At 38.7% G+C, this 14239-nt stretch overlaps 1 protein-coding gene across 3 annotated transcripts in view; it reads right to left on the reverse strand.

The window, feature by feature from the left end:
* Nucleotides 1-1643: 1643 nt before the first annotated feature.
* SMARCAD1 (SWI/SNF-related, matrix-associated actin-dependent regulator of chromatin, subfamily a, containing DEAD/H box 1) overlaps nucleotides 1644-14239 on the reverse strand; it is a 116177-nt gene continuing 103581 nt past the window's right edge. For all 3 annotated transcript variants that reach the window (XM_066186364.1, XM_066186366.1, XM_066186365.1), the window contains 15 exons: nucleotides 14034-14236; nucleotides 12726-12816; nucleotides 11421-11520; nucleotides 9865-9924; nucleotides 9583-9658; nucleotides 9102-9237; nucleotides 7941-8078; nucleotides 7534-7629; nucleotides 6997-7114; nucleotides 6623-6744; nucleotides 5326-5514; nucleotides 4334-4452; nucleotides 3262-3444; nucleotides 2490-2599; nucleotides 1644-2201 (listed from right to left, as the gene is read on the reverse strand). In XM_066186364.1, coding sequence (XP_066042461.1) covers nucleotides 2140-2201; nucleotides 2490-2599; nucleotides 3262-3444; nucleotides 4334-4452; nucleotides 5326-5514; nucleotides 6623-6744; nucleotides 6997-7114; nucleotides 7534-7629; nucleotides 7941-8078; nucleotides 9102-9237; nucleotides 9583-9658; nucleotides 9865-9924; nucleotides 11421-11520; nucleotides 12726-12816; nucleotides 14034-14236 — 1803 coding nt within the window. In that variant the 3' untranslated portion in view covers nucleotides 1644-2139. The remainder of the gene's footprint in view (nucleotides 2202-2489; nucleotides 2600-3261; nucleotides 3445-4333; nucleotides 4453-5325; nucleotides 5515-6622; nucleotides 6745-6996; nucleotides 7115-7533; nucleotides 7630-7940; nucleotides 8079-9101; nucleotides 9238-9582; nucleotides 9659-9864; nucleotides 9925-11420; nucleotides 11521-12725; nucleotides 12817-14033; nucleotides 14237-14239) is intronic.

Here is a 14239-nt window from a genome sequence, read left to right on the forward strand (position 1 = left end):
GTGCTTGAGAAGCTTGAGGTTTATGCTCTGCCCCTGTAAAAAAAACAAAACAAAAACCTCCAAAACAAGCCCAAAAGCAATTGCATGGCTGAGCTGCTGCCTGTACCAGTTCTCCATAAACACAACAGCTGCAAAAACATTCAACGGCTCAGCATCTATGCCAGTAAGTAGGAGACAAAGAGGGGTCAGTGGTGGCAACCAGGTTTAGAACAAATGAAGGGTTTGCTCTTCCAGGACTGAAGAAAAGGCAGGTGGAAATCCTGGCAGTGTGGACAGCAGTGAATGAAAGTTGTTTACACAAACTCAAGAGGAGACAAGTGCTTGTGAGAGGTCTTCATTGTGTGGTGTAAGCAGATAACCACAACAAACTTGGGCAGCACTCTGTGCTGGAAATTGCCACTGCTGGGAGAGTATTTCCCTTCATGTTTATTTTCCCCTCCACCTCAAGTATTATTTCATTGAATCATGAGTGACACCAAACAACCCCTAAGAGAGACAAGTCAGGTACTGTCAGAACAGAAAAAAACAATTTTTACTCATTCCCATCATCTTCACCTGCTTTACAACTCCTTGCATCCTTTGCTCTGGCTCTTCACACATTTTTCCTTCTTTAGCTCCCAGAACTCCTTTCTTCTTCAGCAACTGACTTCAGAGAGGGGCTTTGTGTTTTTTGCCCCCTGTACACCTTTCCCAATCAGAAAAATGGAACTATATAATAGTTAAGTGACTTTTGGAGGTCATCTGGTCCAAGCCCCTGCTCACAGACGGCCACTTAGAGCCAGCTGCCCAGGACTGCATCCAGTTAGTTTTTGGTTATCCCCAGGGATGGTGACCCTACAATCCATCGAGACCCCCAGCTAAAAAGGGTAGAAAAGAGTTACAAGGAAGAAAGGTGGAAACACGCATGAGCTTCACAGCACCTACGGACAGATACTGACCCCAGGGGTAACCACTGCTCCTCCAGACCACATTAACTGATCCCATACACATCCAGAACTCCACACAACCCACCTTAAAGGGCAGGGATCTTGTATCACTCCACATTTGAACCAAGCAGGCGAGAACATGCAGCTACAATGGGATAAGAGTTGGGTTAGCATCGTGCTCAACAGAAACACACATCCTAATTTGCTGTAGCATTAAACACCCGTGGATCTCTGTTAAATTCCACTATTTAGTCCAGCAGAACCAGGAATTAAAAGCATGGAAAACTGATTCTTACCCATATTCCTTCTCAAACAATACAGTACAAATTCACCTTATTTCAGTTGTGCATTTTGGAACAGACAGCACAGCCACAGAACATTTCTAGGAAAAGTCAAGCAGTTTAGTCCACACTTGGAAAACAAGTTTTGGAAAAGCTTTAATTTCCCACCCATTTTGAATTTGCAGAAATCACGTATAATCAACCAGAACACTCACAGACTTGACCAAACCATTTGGCAGTAGTTCTGTTTTTACAATCAATATCCTCACACCACTGTAATTAGAGTATAATGATACACTGGTAATTAACTACTGCTGGACAAAGCCAAGTCAGTTCAATTGGAACATTCCAGCTGGTTTGATAGCTGCCTAATTGATTTGTAACAGGCACATAATCATCCCCTCACCTGCCCCAAATCACCACAAGCACAAAAACATTTTGTCAATCTATGGAATTTTATTTGAACAAGTTGATACAAAACCAGTACGGAACATCAAATGAACCAAAACAAGCAGAAACAGACTCGAGCATTGTCAAATAAGGCACATATAAAAAAATCTACACGCAGAATCCAGTGAAACAGACAGTTTATATATATATATATATATTTGGAGGTAGAAATAATTACAAAAATACTGACAAATCTTAGGCAGCAGCAGATTTGTTAAAACAATTACTACTTAGGTCCCCATTTTCAAAAGTGATCTGTAAAACCTTTATTCAGCATCTGAACTTGGCACATTTGGGCCATTTATGCCTTTAGGCATCAAAAGAGTGCTATTGGTGTTAAAAATTTTCAATACCATGAGCAATACAATAAAGAAACTACAAAAAGTTATAAACATTCATAAAACTCCTGGTCAACAGTAATGTAAGAGTCCTTGGGGTACATCATCACCTTTCTTCCTTGAATTTCACAACATATTTACATTTTAGAGACCCAATGAAGCTTTTAATAGCGTGGCTATATCTGCTGGAATGGTTCCTTCTTCTCCTGAGGAACAAAGACAAGCATTAGTAGAGCTTAAAATATTTCACAGACAAAAACCTACGTGCCCAAACAGTAAAAAAACCCCTCTGCTTGTAGGACTTGGTCATTGATTTCTGGGTCAGACTCAGAGGGTGCTTCCTGTCACATCAAAGAACAACCAGCAAAAAGACATCTTTCTAGTTTAACATTAAAAGCCCCAAACAACAAAACGTTTGTCTGCATCAAGAACCTTCTTTTTTCCGAGTAACATATTGCAGCTTAAGTGGACATCATTATGTGCAAGACACCTACCTGATTCTGCTGCAGTCATATCTTGCTCTAACTTCAATTTCTGTTGGCTGATTTTAAGCATGGTTTCCTCAATAGTCCCCTTACTGATGAGCTTTATGACTTGTACTTCTCTGAAAACCACAAGGCAAAAAAATCCATTTTTGTAGTTTGGATTAATGCAAAAGGGAACGATGCTATGCCTTGGCTCAGCTGACTGGGGTTTAAAGCAAGGATGAGGAAATGAATGAGAGGGCAAAGAGCTTCTAGATTTTTCTCTGGAAAAACTGTGCCAGAAAACACATTTTCTCCTGTACTCCCAGCCACTACAAATGTCTGGACAGTCATAAAAATCTCCATTAATATAACCAAGTCAAATTCCCCTTAACTCCATTTTACCATTGAATACTGTTGAAATTACACACATTCTGTGGTCTCACTCTTTATGATAGGGTGGCACTTAAAAGCTTAGAAGTCTGAAGAGAACAAGGAGCTTGGCCAGACAGTCCCAGAGACTTCAGATCTACCTTGGAATAGTTCCTAGCACCAGAAATTTGAGAATTATACACAACTTGAGAGTTATAGTAAACTAGGAAAAGGAGGAGAGTGTAAACAAAGGTTTGTTCTGCCAGCAACATGGACTAAAACAATCACAGCTCCTAGCTCCCACACAACCCAGAGCTGCTCTACACAAGTCTCTGCTTAAAACTTCTAATTATAAATACTGCACTTTGAGCCTCCTTTTGAGAGCTTGCCCCCAAGAAAACCCAAGCACTATAACTGAAGTAAGTCTTACCTTGTCTGACCTACTCTGTGGCACCGGTCTTCTGCCTGCTTGTCGTTGTAAGGATTGCAGTCAATGTCGTGGAGGATAACAACATTGGCCGAGGTCAGATTAATGCCCAAGCCACCAGCTTTGGTGGACAGAAGGAATACAAATATACCCATATCTGTATTGAACTCATCTATCAGATGTATCCTGCAGAACACAAGACACCATGCATCAGGCCTTGGAAAACTCTCCACACTGGCTCCAGAGCTGAACACAGAAGTTGGGATGATTTTTTGGAAGAGAGGACAGTGGCACTGCACAGCAGCTCGAAAGTACAGATGTTATACAGCAGGAAAAAGGGTACCAACAGGCCTCTGCAGTGACCAGAGAAACACACGGAGTGACAGATGAATAGCAAAGAGTGAAAACAAGCTTAAAAAAAGACTTTTCATGATCACAGAACACAAAGAGTCAGTTGGAAGACAATGGAAGACTGAAACACATGAAACAAATGGGAAGGCAGGGGATCCATTTCGCTTCATGACAATCTTCTGTACTAACTGCATGTGCAAGGGCAGAACAAACATCAGCTCGACATGGGAAGTCACCACAGCAAGAATGACAGTTTTTTGAAAAAAAGGAAAAAGCATTAAAAAAAAATCTTTGAAAATTCTTGAGGCAAAAAACCAGCTCAGCTCAAACACAAGAAAAGCACTGGAACATTTTCAGCTGCAGGGACAGACAAAATGGTTTGTCCTAGAGAAACAAATTTGCCTACTGTAAAAGAGATACACTGTACTTTCAAGGAATAGCTACAGGTGTTACAGCATGTTGACACACAAATCAAACACACCAAGAACTGCTGAAGACACATTTTTCATTTCCTAGCTAAGACTGTAACCCCACCACCTAACCTCATCTTTCAGCCTCACCCTTACTAAGGTGATCTGAAATCCAACATTAAACACCTTCTATGGTCAATGTCCAGTGAGCACAGACTTCTACACACTGGAAAACAAAGGTAAGGGTCTGAAGTCACCTCCCCCTCTCCAACACATCCACTTTCTATCTCTCATTTTTAGCAAGAGTCACGTACCGCTCAGAAATCTGCGTTTTTCCATCCAGCCTAATGTATCTATGTTGCCAGTGTTTTAGGAAAACTTCCAAGATGTCTAGCATCATGGTGAACTGGCTAAACAACACAACTCTGTCACCCTGGAAAGGACAAAGCAAAGCAAAAATTTTGAAACATGTCAACTATGGACAACAAAAATTCTTTATTGATACAAATATATGATTTTACTTTCACAGAATCCCTGTTTCCTGAAATAAAAGACTAAGCTGAAAATCATCAAGTCATGATTGACTTTCAGTGAAGATTCCACACCCAGTAGTTCTTCTGCATTAACTCATTCTCTGTCATTGCATTAGTATTTTAATTACTTCGAATTTAGGTGGCTCAAACAAATCACATATCAAATGCACAAATGACAGATTTACTTAATCCATAAACATCAAAATACTTTCATTCAAAACTTAAATTTAGTATTTCATGTAAAATAGAGAGTAGTCCCATTTTGTCTGAAACGGTCAGATCCACAGCACCCACTTGTGCAAATTCAGAATACTCTGGAACATTATGGCACATGCTTATTTGCAAAATAAACCTGTTTGAATCTCAGGGCAGGACTTCAAGCAGGGACCTCCTCACCTTTCCATGGGCTTAACACACAGGAGTATTCTAATGTAATACAGTCTTATTCAACTGCCAAGAGAAGGTCCAAGTCCATGAGGTGTGAAAATTGTGCAAAACCCCATATATTAATACAGTAGTTAACTTGGGATGAATACTCTGAAACATGGAAAACTGGGAGAATTTATTTCAGCTGTCTCTAAAGTGATGTGCATACTCAGGCCTGAACATTAAAAGCTGTAAGTGTTGCTTTGCAATTCTGCACATGCAATAAATTACATTGTAAAATTCTGCAGCTAAACAACTGAGTTGCACACAGAGCTGGGAGATATTAATTTAACCCGTTATTTAGAGCCACTCTTTAGACAGGAAAAAGCTTCAGGCATCTGTAATACCTTCTCTTTAAGGTCAGAGAGAATGTGTTCCAGTGCTCTAAATTTTCCAGAATCCAGGATCTGATCCATGTTTAACATGAAGTCATTGATGTGAGAATATTGCTTACAAAGCAGATGCAGCTCAAAATCTGTCATTACTGTCATATCTTCAAAGATAAGGTCAGGGTTAGCATCACGATGTGTGGGCTCCTATTAGCAAAAATGAAGGGAAATAATGCAATACACAGTCTCACCTGAGAAATAAAAGCAAAACCACCACACAGTAACATGATCTCTGAAAGAAAGTAACACCTAGACATGAACAAATGCTAGAGCATGGCTCATGCAAGCAATAAAAGATCAAGTCTCAACTTCAGGTTTATGGGAGAGGATAACTACTTCCCAGTTTAGCTCTTAGAAGCACTTGTGCTCCCAAAAATTTAAGAAGGATATGCTCAACCTTCATAGCAATTAGCTACTTCCCATCATGCCCTGCAACCTTTTATCCCTGTATTGGACCTTTTCCCCTGAAGACACATTCCCAAAAAGGGAGGTCCAATCCTTGGATAGATGGTAGAAGACAAGGAAAGCCCAGCCCAAGATGTAGGGTGGGTAGAGGGATGTCATGCCTGGAAGAAAGGAAAAAAAAAAGAAGAGCTACATCTGGAGAGTACCGTGGTATGGGAATAAAAAGGGACAAAAATCCTTCATAAACCAAAGGGTCACTTCTTGCTTCCCCCAACCTTGTATGGATTCACTTTAAAAAAAAGCTGAAGAATATTCAAAGCCAGCTCCAATTTTTTTAGACCACCTGCTGCACATTGAGGGTTTTTTTAAATAGATTTTAGAAATAAGCCACAATTTTCCCCAAGCTCCTCAGTCATTAACCCCATATAAATTTTTTTAAAAAGTCCTTAACATATCAATACTTATGCCTTCCCTATTTTAGTTTTATACAACTCAGTTCTTGCTACTCAGAAAGCTACTAAACTCAAGTGCCCACCCAAGTTTTTTTCCACAAACACTTTGGCTTTAAATTCTGGGGCAGAGGGGAGAGGTGCTAAGGGGGAGCTTATGAAAAGGAGATGACTGCAGACCCACAGCTGTTCTCTCCATTCTTATGATATAAAAATCAGCATTAAATACCTACAAAGCTTGATTAGATCACTGGATAGAGGCAGAGAAATAAAAAGCAGCAACAATGAATTAAGTTTGGCAAAGACACATTTTTGACCAGATCTGACAACAAAACAAGCAAACAAGTTTGCATTAGAAATTCCGAAAAATGAAGGATTGCTTCTGAATCTCATCCCCTTACCTTGAGCATGAGGGTGGACATCGTCCTGAGCTTGTCATTCGTGTAATACTGACGATGCAGAAGAGGGTGATTGGCCATTTTTCTAAGTTGCATCATTGCATTTCCCATATCAGAGCTTTTCTCTATAAACAAAGAAGACATCTTTGTACTGCTACTGAAAATCACCATCTGAAACACCTTTACCCCTCAGCAGACCTTTGTTTGCAAGAACTCAGTTTGAAAATCCACCTATTATCTGAACTTCAAAAATATTCATAGAACGGATATAGACAGTTCATGAGCATTAGACATTTCTACAAAGCAAAGACTGGAGTCACATTCAACATGTCTCAGCATGAAAAAATCCACCAAAAGGAAACAAGACCCTTACATACCATTATTGTCAATAGTTTTCTTGAGCTTGTTTAAGAGAGACAAGTAGAGTTGTTCCTGTTTCTCAGACATGGGACACAGTTCAATGAGATCTTTTTTGGGAGGTAGTTGTTTAAGAACCTGACAAAACAAATGATACCAGCTAAAACCTGTAGTGTTGTGAACCATCAGTAATTCACCACTGTCTTAGAGCTGTTATGATACTCTTCATTCTCCTCATCCCAGCCCCTTTCACGGTTTATAACTTCACTAACTTGGGCAGTAATTCAACTCAGGTCTGACCCAGATTATACATCAACTTCCCCACCAACTAACATGGCCTGCACACTCCAGAACTGCATGAAATAATATTATATGCAATACCTGGGATCTGCTCCCCTGCTAATCAGCATTACCCCTTCAGACCACTGAAGTCTGCAAGTGCCCATTAACATTTTTTAAGATCAGTAAGTAATTTTGCCTCATATTCTAGTGTTGGTCTCAGAGATTACCAGGCTTTTTGATAACACAAACCCATCATTTTAAAGATAAAAGGTTACCTCATCTTTTACTCTTCTCAAGATGAATGGTTTTATTATCTGCTTTGCATGTGCAATTCTCTCCTTCTCATATATGCTCTGTTCTTCAGCACTCTTCTAAGGAAAACATTGAAAGAATTCAATTACAGTCTGAAACTTTCAGTTGTAACACCACCACCTTAACTTCTCTAACTTGATGAAAACCACAGCCAAAACAGACATACCTGACCTGACCATTAGTATTCAAAGATATACTGTTACAGGATATTTTAATTTAAAAGGTTTATTCAATTGTTTCATTTTCTAGATTTTCATAATCACATTACCTGTTTCCATAAGATACCAATAAAACAGAACTTAGGCAGCAATAGCAGTTTTCCAGCAAAAAGAAAAAAGTAATTTTCAGAAAGAGAATTCATGGTACTCACTGTTTTTGAAGAGAACATCCTTCGAATTTCACTTGTGCTACTGCTGAACATATGAGGCATGACAAAATTCAAAAGGGACATCAGTTCCAACAGATTATTTTGAACCGGAGTCCCCGTTAGCAGCAAGCGATTCTTGGCCTGTTTGTCCAAAGTGGACAGAGCAATGAGAAACATTTGTCACACAGGCTAAAAAATACTATTGGCAAAAAAACCACAGCTATGGAGAAGTGAGAAAATGAGCTTGGTTTAAATTATAACTATTTAAACTTATTATATATTTGGAGTATCATGGAATAATTTCCTTGTTAAGTCAACAAAACCATTTACAGATCTCTGGGGAACAGTGCACCAATTTAAGACAACTGAAAAACCATTCCTGGATCTATTAGGCTTCTTCTTGATTGTTCTGTTTGGGCTTTGTTTTGGTTGTCACTGTTGGGGTTTTTTTGTTGTTTGGAGTACTTTTTTCTTCCTCCTGATGACTGTGTTCATTGCTGCTCCCTATCAAGTTCTCTAATGTCATACAGTACTTAAGCACAAGTTTTGAACTGCAAGTACAAGAAAGTTTTATTGCTTAAAGATCAGCTTTTTAAAAAGGCTATTGATGAAAACATGATTTTGAAAAACAAGTTGCAGAAAGTGATCTTATGTTTATTATTATTGTATAAATACTACAGAACTAGATCATAACATTCAGAGAAAGAGCTGTACTCAAATACTTTTCAAAACTCTGCTTCCTCAGGCTGCAAGCCACAAGAAAAAAATGTTTTCAAGCTAGCTCTTCTTACATAGCCATATCAGAACACGTCCTTAAATACTACAGGGTTTCAGCACAAGTAATCAGAATAGTACCTTTAAAATTATTACTTACTATGGGATATAATAGGGAATTTGCTTAATACTGAAACTCAAGCACTACCATCATTGTAATGATGGTGTAGGAAATTTATTGCATTTTTTGGGAGCTTATGTCCCTGAAAGAGATCATAATGCAGGATCTACTCCTCAGACCACACCAACACTTAAATCCACTTACATACTGTAGTATCACAAAGTTATATGCATTTTAACTTTACAGTTAATATTCCATTTTCCCCCTGCTTGTAACTAGGAAAGAGAAAAGCCTGTCCCCTCTGACCCAGCGATAACTAAACCTCTTACATTAATTGTCATGAGGTGCTGGTAGCGGATGGAGCTCATGTTCTTGAGCATATGACCTTCATCAAAAATTGCATAGTTAAGCTTCAGCTTGCGGAACAGTCCTCGATCATCTGAGCTGCTGATTGCAGAGTTGTATCTGTCAGAGACAAATATCACTTGCACTTAGTCTCTCTGTGAAAATGAATGTACTGTTATCACAATTTTTTACTGGCAAATGATTTCAGTTTACTTAATAAGCCAATGCTCTCAGTAACACTTCCTAAAAATCTGCTGAGGTCTATTACAATTGTAATATTATCTGTAATATACATGCTGACAGACATATATCTAAAGCACCCATGACACAGTACCTCTTACACAGTCATAAAACCCTAGTTAACCATTATCCAAACCCCAACTCCTAAAACTGGTTTCTTGTACCACTAGAGGTCAGCAGGACCTCACTAAAGCTCCCTGTCTGTGGTGTTTTAACTGTACTTACGTAGTCACAATCACATTGAAATCAATGACTTTATTATGAATGTCCACCCTGAGATGTTTCCTATCTTCTTGGGATCCTAAAGGAAACAACATAAAGTGAGTACAATTATATATATTTATATACATGTAACAATAAAAGACACTGCAGAGAAATCACTCATTGATAAACCTGTGTCTTAAACAACTGTCTTAAAACAACACTGCCAGGAGCAGTTCATCTTTTCTTACACTGGCCATGCAAGCAACTGCATTATTGGATTAACTTCTTAACTAGATTCCTCACCATAGTAGAAGAGGACATTCAGTTCAGGACACCACAGATGAACTTCTCTTATCCAGTTATCTGTAAGACAACATTAAAACAAAACCCAAGTAATTTATACTTTATTATGTCTTACTGTTTCACACCTCAGCATCAAACCAAACATCTGATTTCAATGCAAATCCCTTTAAACTCTCCTGAAAGTTAAGAAATATTCCATCTTAAAACTGGAAAACTGGTATGTAAGAAACTGAACCAACCCCAACCAGGCTTTTAGTAATTCAACTGGCTTCCACTTTAAGCTCCTGCAGGAACAGGCCCAGCACGGCCTGTAACCACTGTGTGAAATAAATACAATGTGTAACTTTGCAGCTTGGTTTCTTCCCTAGACAGTTCAATCCCCAGAAAGCAAATCACTTCATCTGTCAGTATTAGCCTGCAGAAGAATGTCATCAGGAGAGACAGTGCCTCTGGGAGCAGGCAGAGGCCTGACATCCCAGCTGTGCAGCTCCAGGTGTGCAGCAGCACAGCGGCCACAGGAAACATTGCTGTGCCCAAGGGGAAGCTGCTTGACAGCCAACACAAGTGCTGACCCCAAACCACAGAAGGGGGACTCTGCTAAATGCCACTCGGGAAGGGGCTAGACCCAGACCAGGGATGAGGAGATACCTCTGGAGAAGTGTCAGGAAAGCTGCCAGCAGACTGCACTGCTCGGGCATTGCTGACCTGCCTCTAAAATTCAGACTCTTAAGACTGACTTCACAAAAGTACCTTTGTTCACATACTTATGAACACCTCAGGTTTTCAGCAATATATGCATTATTAAGGGTTGTTTTAAAAACTGGGTCCCAGTGGAGTTTGAAAGCACACTAAAAATGACAATTTCAAACTTAATTTGAACAACTGGAAACTTTACTGACGCATCAAGAGAAATTTTTGAAGCCCAAACAAGTATTTTTTATTAAAAGCAGCATTTATTTTGCAAATTCAGCTTGTTACTACCTCCTATCATTCAACAAATCCAAATTTAACTTCATCAAGAACTATTTTCTGCTCAGCCTCATCAGATTTGCTGACATTTGATTCCACCATACTCTTTCCAATTTCAAATGAGGCCATAAAACAATCATAACACACAAGTAAAAGACAGTCTCATCATTTCAAGATTTTCATCTGCTTTGACAGATGCTGTGCAGTAAAGAGGAAAAAAGACAGTAAATGTATAAAATGTCATGAAACCTAACCCTAAGCACAGCCTGAAGACTAGGAAGTTCAGCCAATATTCAGTAAGTAAAAAGACTACTTTGCTACACAAGGTCAGATTGTAACAAGCAACTTCGTTTTTGGTTTTTTTTTTTGAAACAGACAGATCATCTAAAAAAGTTCCATCCTAAGTCTAATTAATTCAGAACAAGCATGCCTGCAGTATGGTCTGCATTCCAATTCAAATTATTTAAGGAGTTGAGTACCACCATAAGAAACCCAAATTTTCTTTCATTAAATTATCTTTGCTTTACAGTATGTCCATGATTGTTATTGTTTGCCTAAGAAAAACATTTTTGAAGCTTGTAACTTACCTAAAGTTGAAGCTGGCACAACTATCAAATGGGGACCTCTATTGCCCTCTTGGTAGAGATAAGCCAGGAACGCAATAGCTTGAATTGTTTTTCCTAAGCCCTAAGAGAAAGGAAATCTATTTTAACAAAATTTACAATCCATGGGACATAAAAGTGTTTTGAACTCATAAGACGATTACAGTGTAGTGACAGTCCAGTAAAGATAAGAAATCTGATTAGAAAATTTGTTCTGTTTAAACAATTTTACAGAAGACAATTTTTTCCTAAGTACAACCTCAGTCAAACTTCATTATCATTTCAGCTTAATATTTGAACAGATTCATCTTTTCAATTTATGACGTTCTTCATTTTAGTTCAAGTTCATCCCTCAAATAATATTCAAAAATGTACCCTCCTGAACCAATGGTGCAGAAAAATGATTACTTGGAAAGTAAATGTTTATTTCCATTTGAGCCAGTAGTACAAAGGGTATTCCAGATATTTCTGAAGTGGAATTTAATATGGGAATCAGATTTAAGATAAGCCTACATTTCCACTAACACTCACTTTTCCTGTTTTCTGCATCAAAAATTTAAAAATTGTCTGTGGTTGTATCTACCACAAAACACACACATTCTTACTAACATGAAACATACAGAAGCTGAGAAACACTGCCTAAGTCATAGCAAGGCAAAGCAGTGCTTTCATTCATGGTTCATCAGAAGATGAACAGCAGCCAGAATTAAAAACAACAGACCACAAATTCAGCAGCTGCATCAGTAAGTGTTTTTCTGTTGTACAACTATGGGTGATGTCAGCATTTAACAAAACCCCAAACCCATAAGCTTCTCTCTCTTAGTTCAAAGTTGATGGAGAGTGTCAGGACAAGAGATGGTGGAAATGTTGCTTCTGGAGAAGCAGAGAAGGTTTCTACCCACTGGGTTTTTCCTGTATTATCTGCCTGTTTTGAAACTGCTGAAGAAATGGAGAAAATAGGAGCTCAATAGACTAAATGCTGGACAAGTAGAATGAATTTTATTTTTGGGCAAGGAGCTGTTAAACTCAAGGGTTTGCAAATAATCTGTTGCGGCAGAAACCAGTTCCGTTGCATCAGAAGACACCATGTGACTTGTAATTGTCAGTGTCCATGAATATTAGGCCACCTTTGATTTTCAAATGCAAAGGAGTTCAGCAGCTTCTAAGATCTTGGAGAACTGTTTGCATTTTAAGACTACTTATAATCTGCTTGAGGTTCCTAGGCAAGGATTTAAAATAGACTTATTTGTAAAATTTGAACGGTTCTTAAATAAGCAGTTTCACACTTACCATTTCATCAGCCAAGATGCCATTCAATCTGTGCTTATACAGCAGCGCTAACCAGTTCAAACCAATCTTCTGATATGGCTTCAGTTTCAAACTGTTAAAAACAATCAAGCTTATTACCACCTTTCATTGGTTTCTCCATGAAACACAGTAACACAGTAACACGGTAATCACAGACTGGCAGGTTTAACACTGCCTTTATTTTAATGCACTCCAGACCTCTTTGAGTAGTGAAAACCACAAACTTTCCTAATCAGTCACCTGTACACAAACTGAGTTGCTTGTCTGCAATCTCATAGATCTGAAATTATCAAAGTGAGAAACACAAATACTTCTCTTCTACAATCAGTAACATACAACCAGATAAAAGCAGCTACAGAAGCACTCATTTTTAAAATACACAATGAATAAAGTGACATTTTTCAGCTGCATCCCCAATTTTGCTCACAAACAATTACTGTTTGTGTCAGCACCAAAAAAACTCCCAAACACACAATCCACAAAATACACTCAAAAGCAAGTGACCAGTTCAGCACTTTTTCCAAAGAAGCAGTGCTACTGACATCCTTCCTCCAAAGACTTCCTGCTTCCTCCCAGGTTTTATTTTCACACAGCTGAGAATCTTTTTGCTATTTACTTGTAACAGTATCCAACTGGAATTCAAGCTGCTACTTCGGCTGTTCCCACTGCACCCCTACATTTCCTAACCCTTAGGATAATGGCCTCCACCATATCCATATCCATTTCCATTCCTCCTAATATCCACTTGGAGATCCTTAGTAATTTACTTCTCTGAAAGACATCCTTCCCCACAGCACATCCCTGCTGCCATTCTGGATACAGAGTTTCAGTTTACTCGGTGCATCTGAACTTCCTGACCAAAGTCTTTCATCCAGCTGACAAACCTGCCCAGTTTGCTCAGATTTGTTCCAACTTAGCATTTTTGAAATCAAATCCTATTTGAAATCTGTTCCCCCATTAAAGAAGCAGGTTTGCTTGGGCTTTTATTTGAAATAGGTTGATAACTCAGGATTCCATTGCTTAAGGTTAGCTGTTACACTCACCAGGAGAGGGAAAATAAGACACTGTTATAACTTTTTTATGCTCTTATCCTGCCCACCAGCTTTCCTGATACACTTCAAAAAATCTGTTAGATTCTTTCAACTGTTACATATCACTATCCAGCTCACTGAGAGCTACTAAGTATCAAAAATCTGCAACTCTACTTTCAGAGACTACAGTTCTGAAAATCCAGTCTTCAAGTACACCTTGTTGTCCAACACTCTTCTAAATTATAAAAATGAGAGATACCTGCGATTCAGAATGGAGGGTTGCTCTATGTTCCATCCACATCCTCCATCTCTAGTAATCCTGGTTACCTGTTTTGTCAGTTTATTGGAAATGTCTTCACATTTATTCATGAGCTTTAGAACCACATCCCTCTCTTTCAGCAGTATCTTGCAGTTCCACACTATATCTTCTGACAAACCAGAAGTCTTCGTCATTTTTGTGAACTG

The sequence above is a fragment of the Chamaea fasciata genome, unplaced genomic scaffold, assembly GCF_029207755.1.
Source record: "Chamaea fasciata isolate MVZ Bird 193981 ecotype frontalis unplaced genomic scaffold, bChaFas1.0.hap1 SCAF_6, whole genome shotgun sequence".
In the NCBI taxonomy this organism is placed as follows: Eukaryota; Metazoa; Chordata; class Aves; order Passeriformes; family Sylviidae; genus Chamaea; species Chamaea fasciata.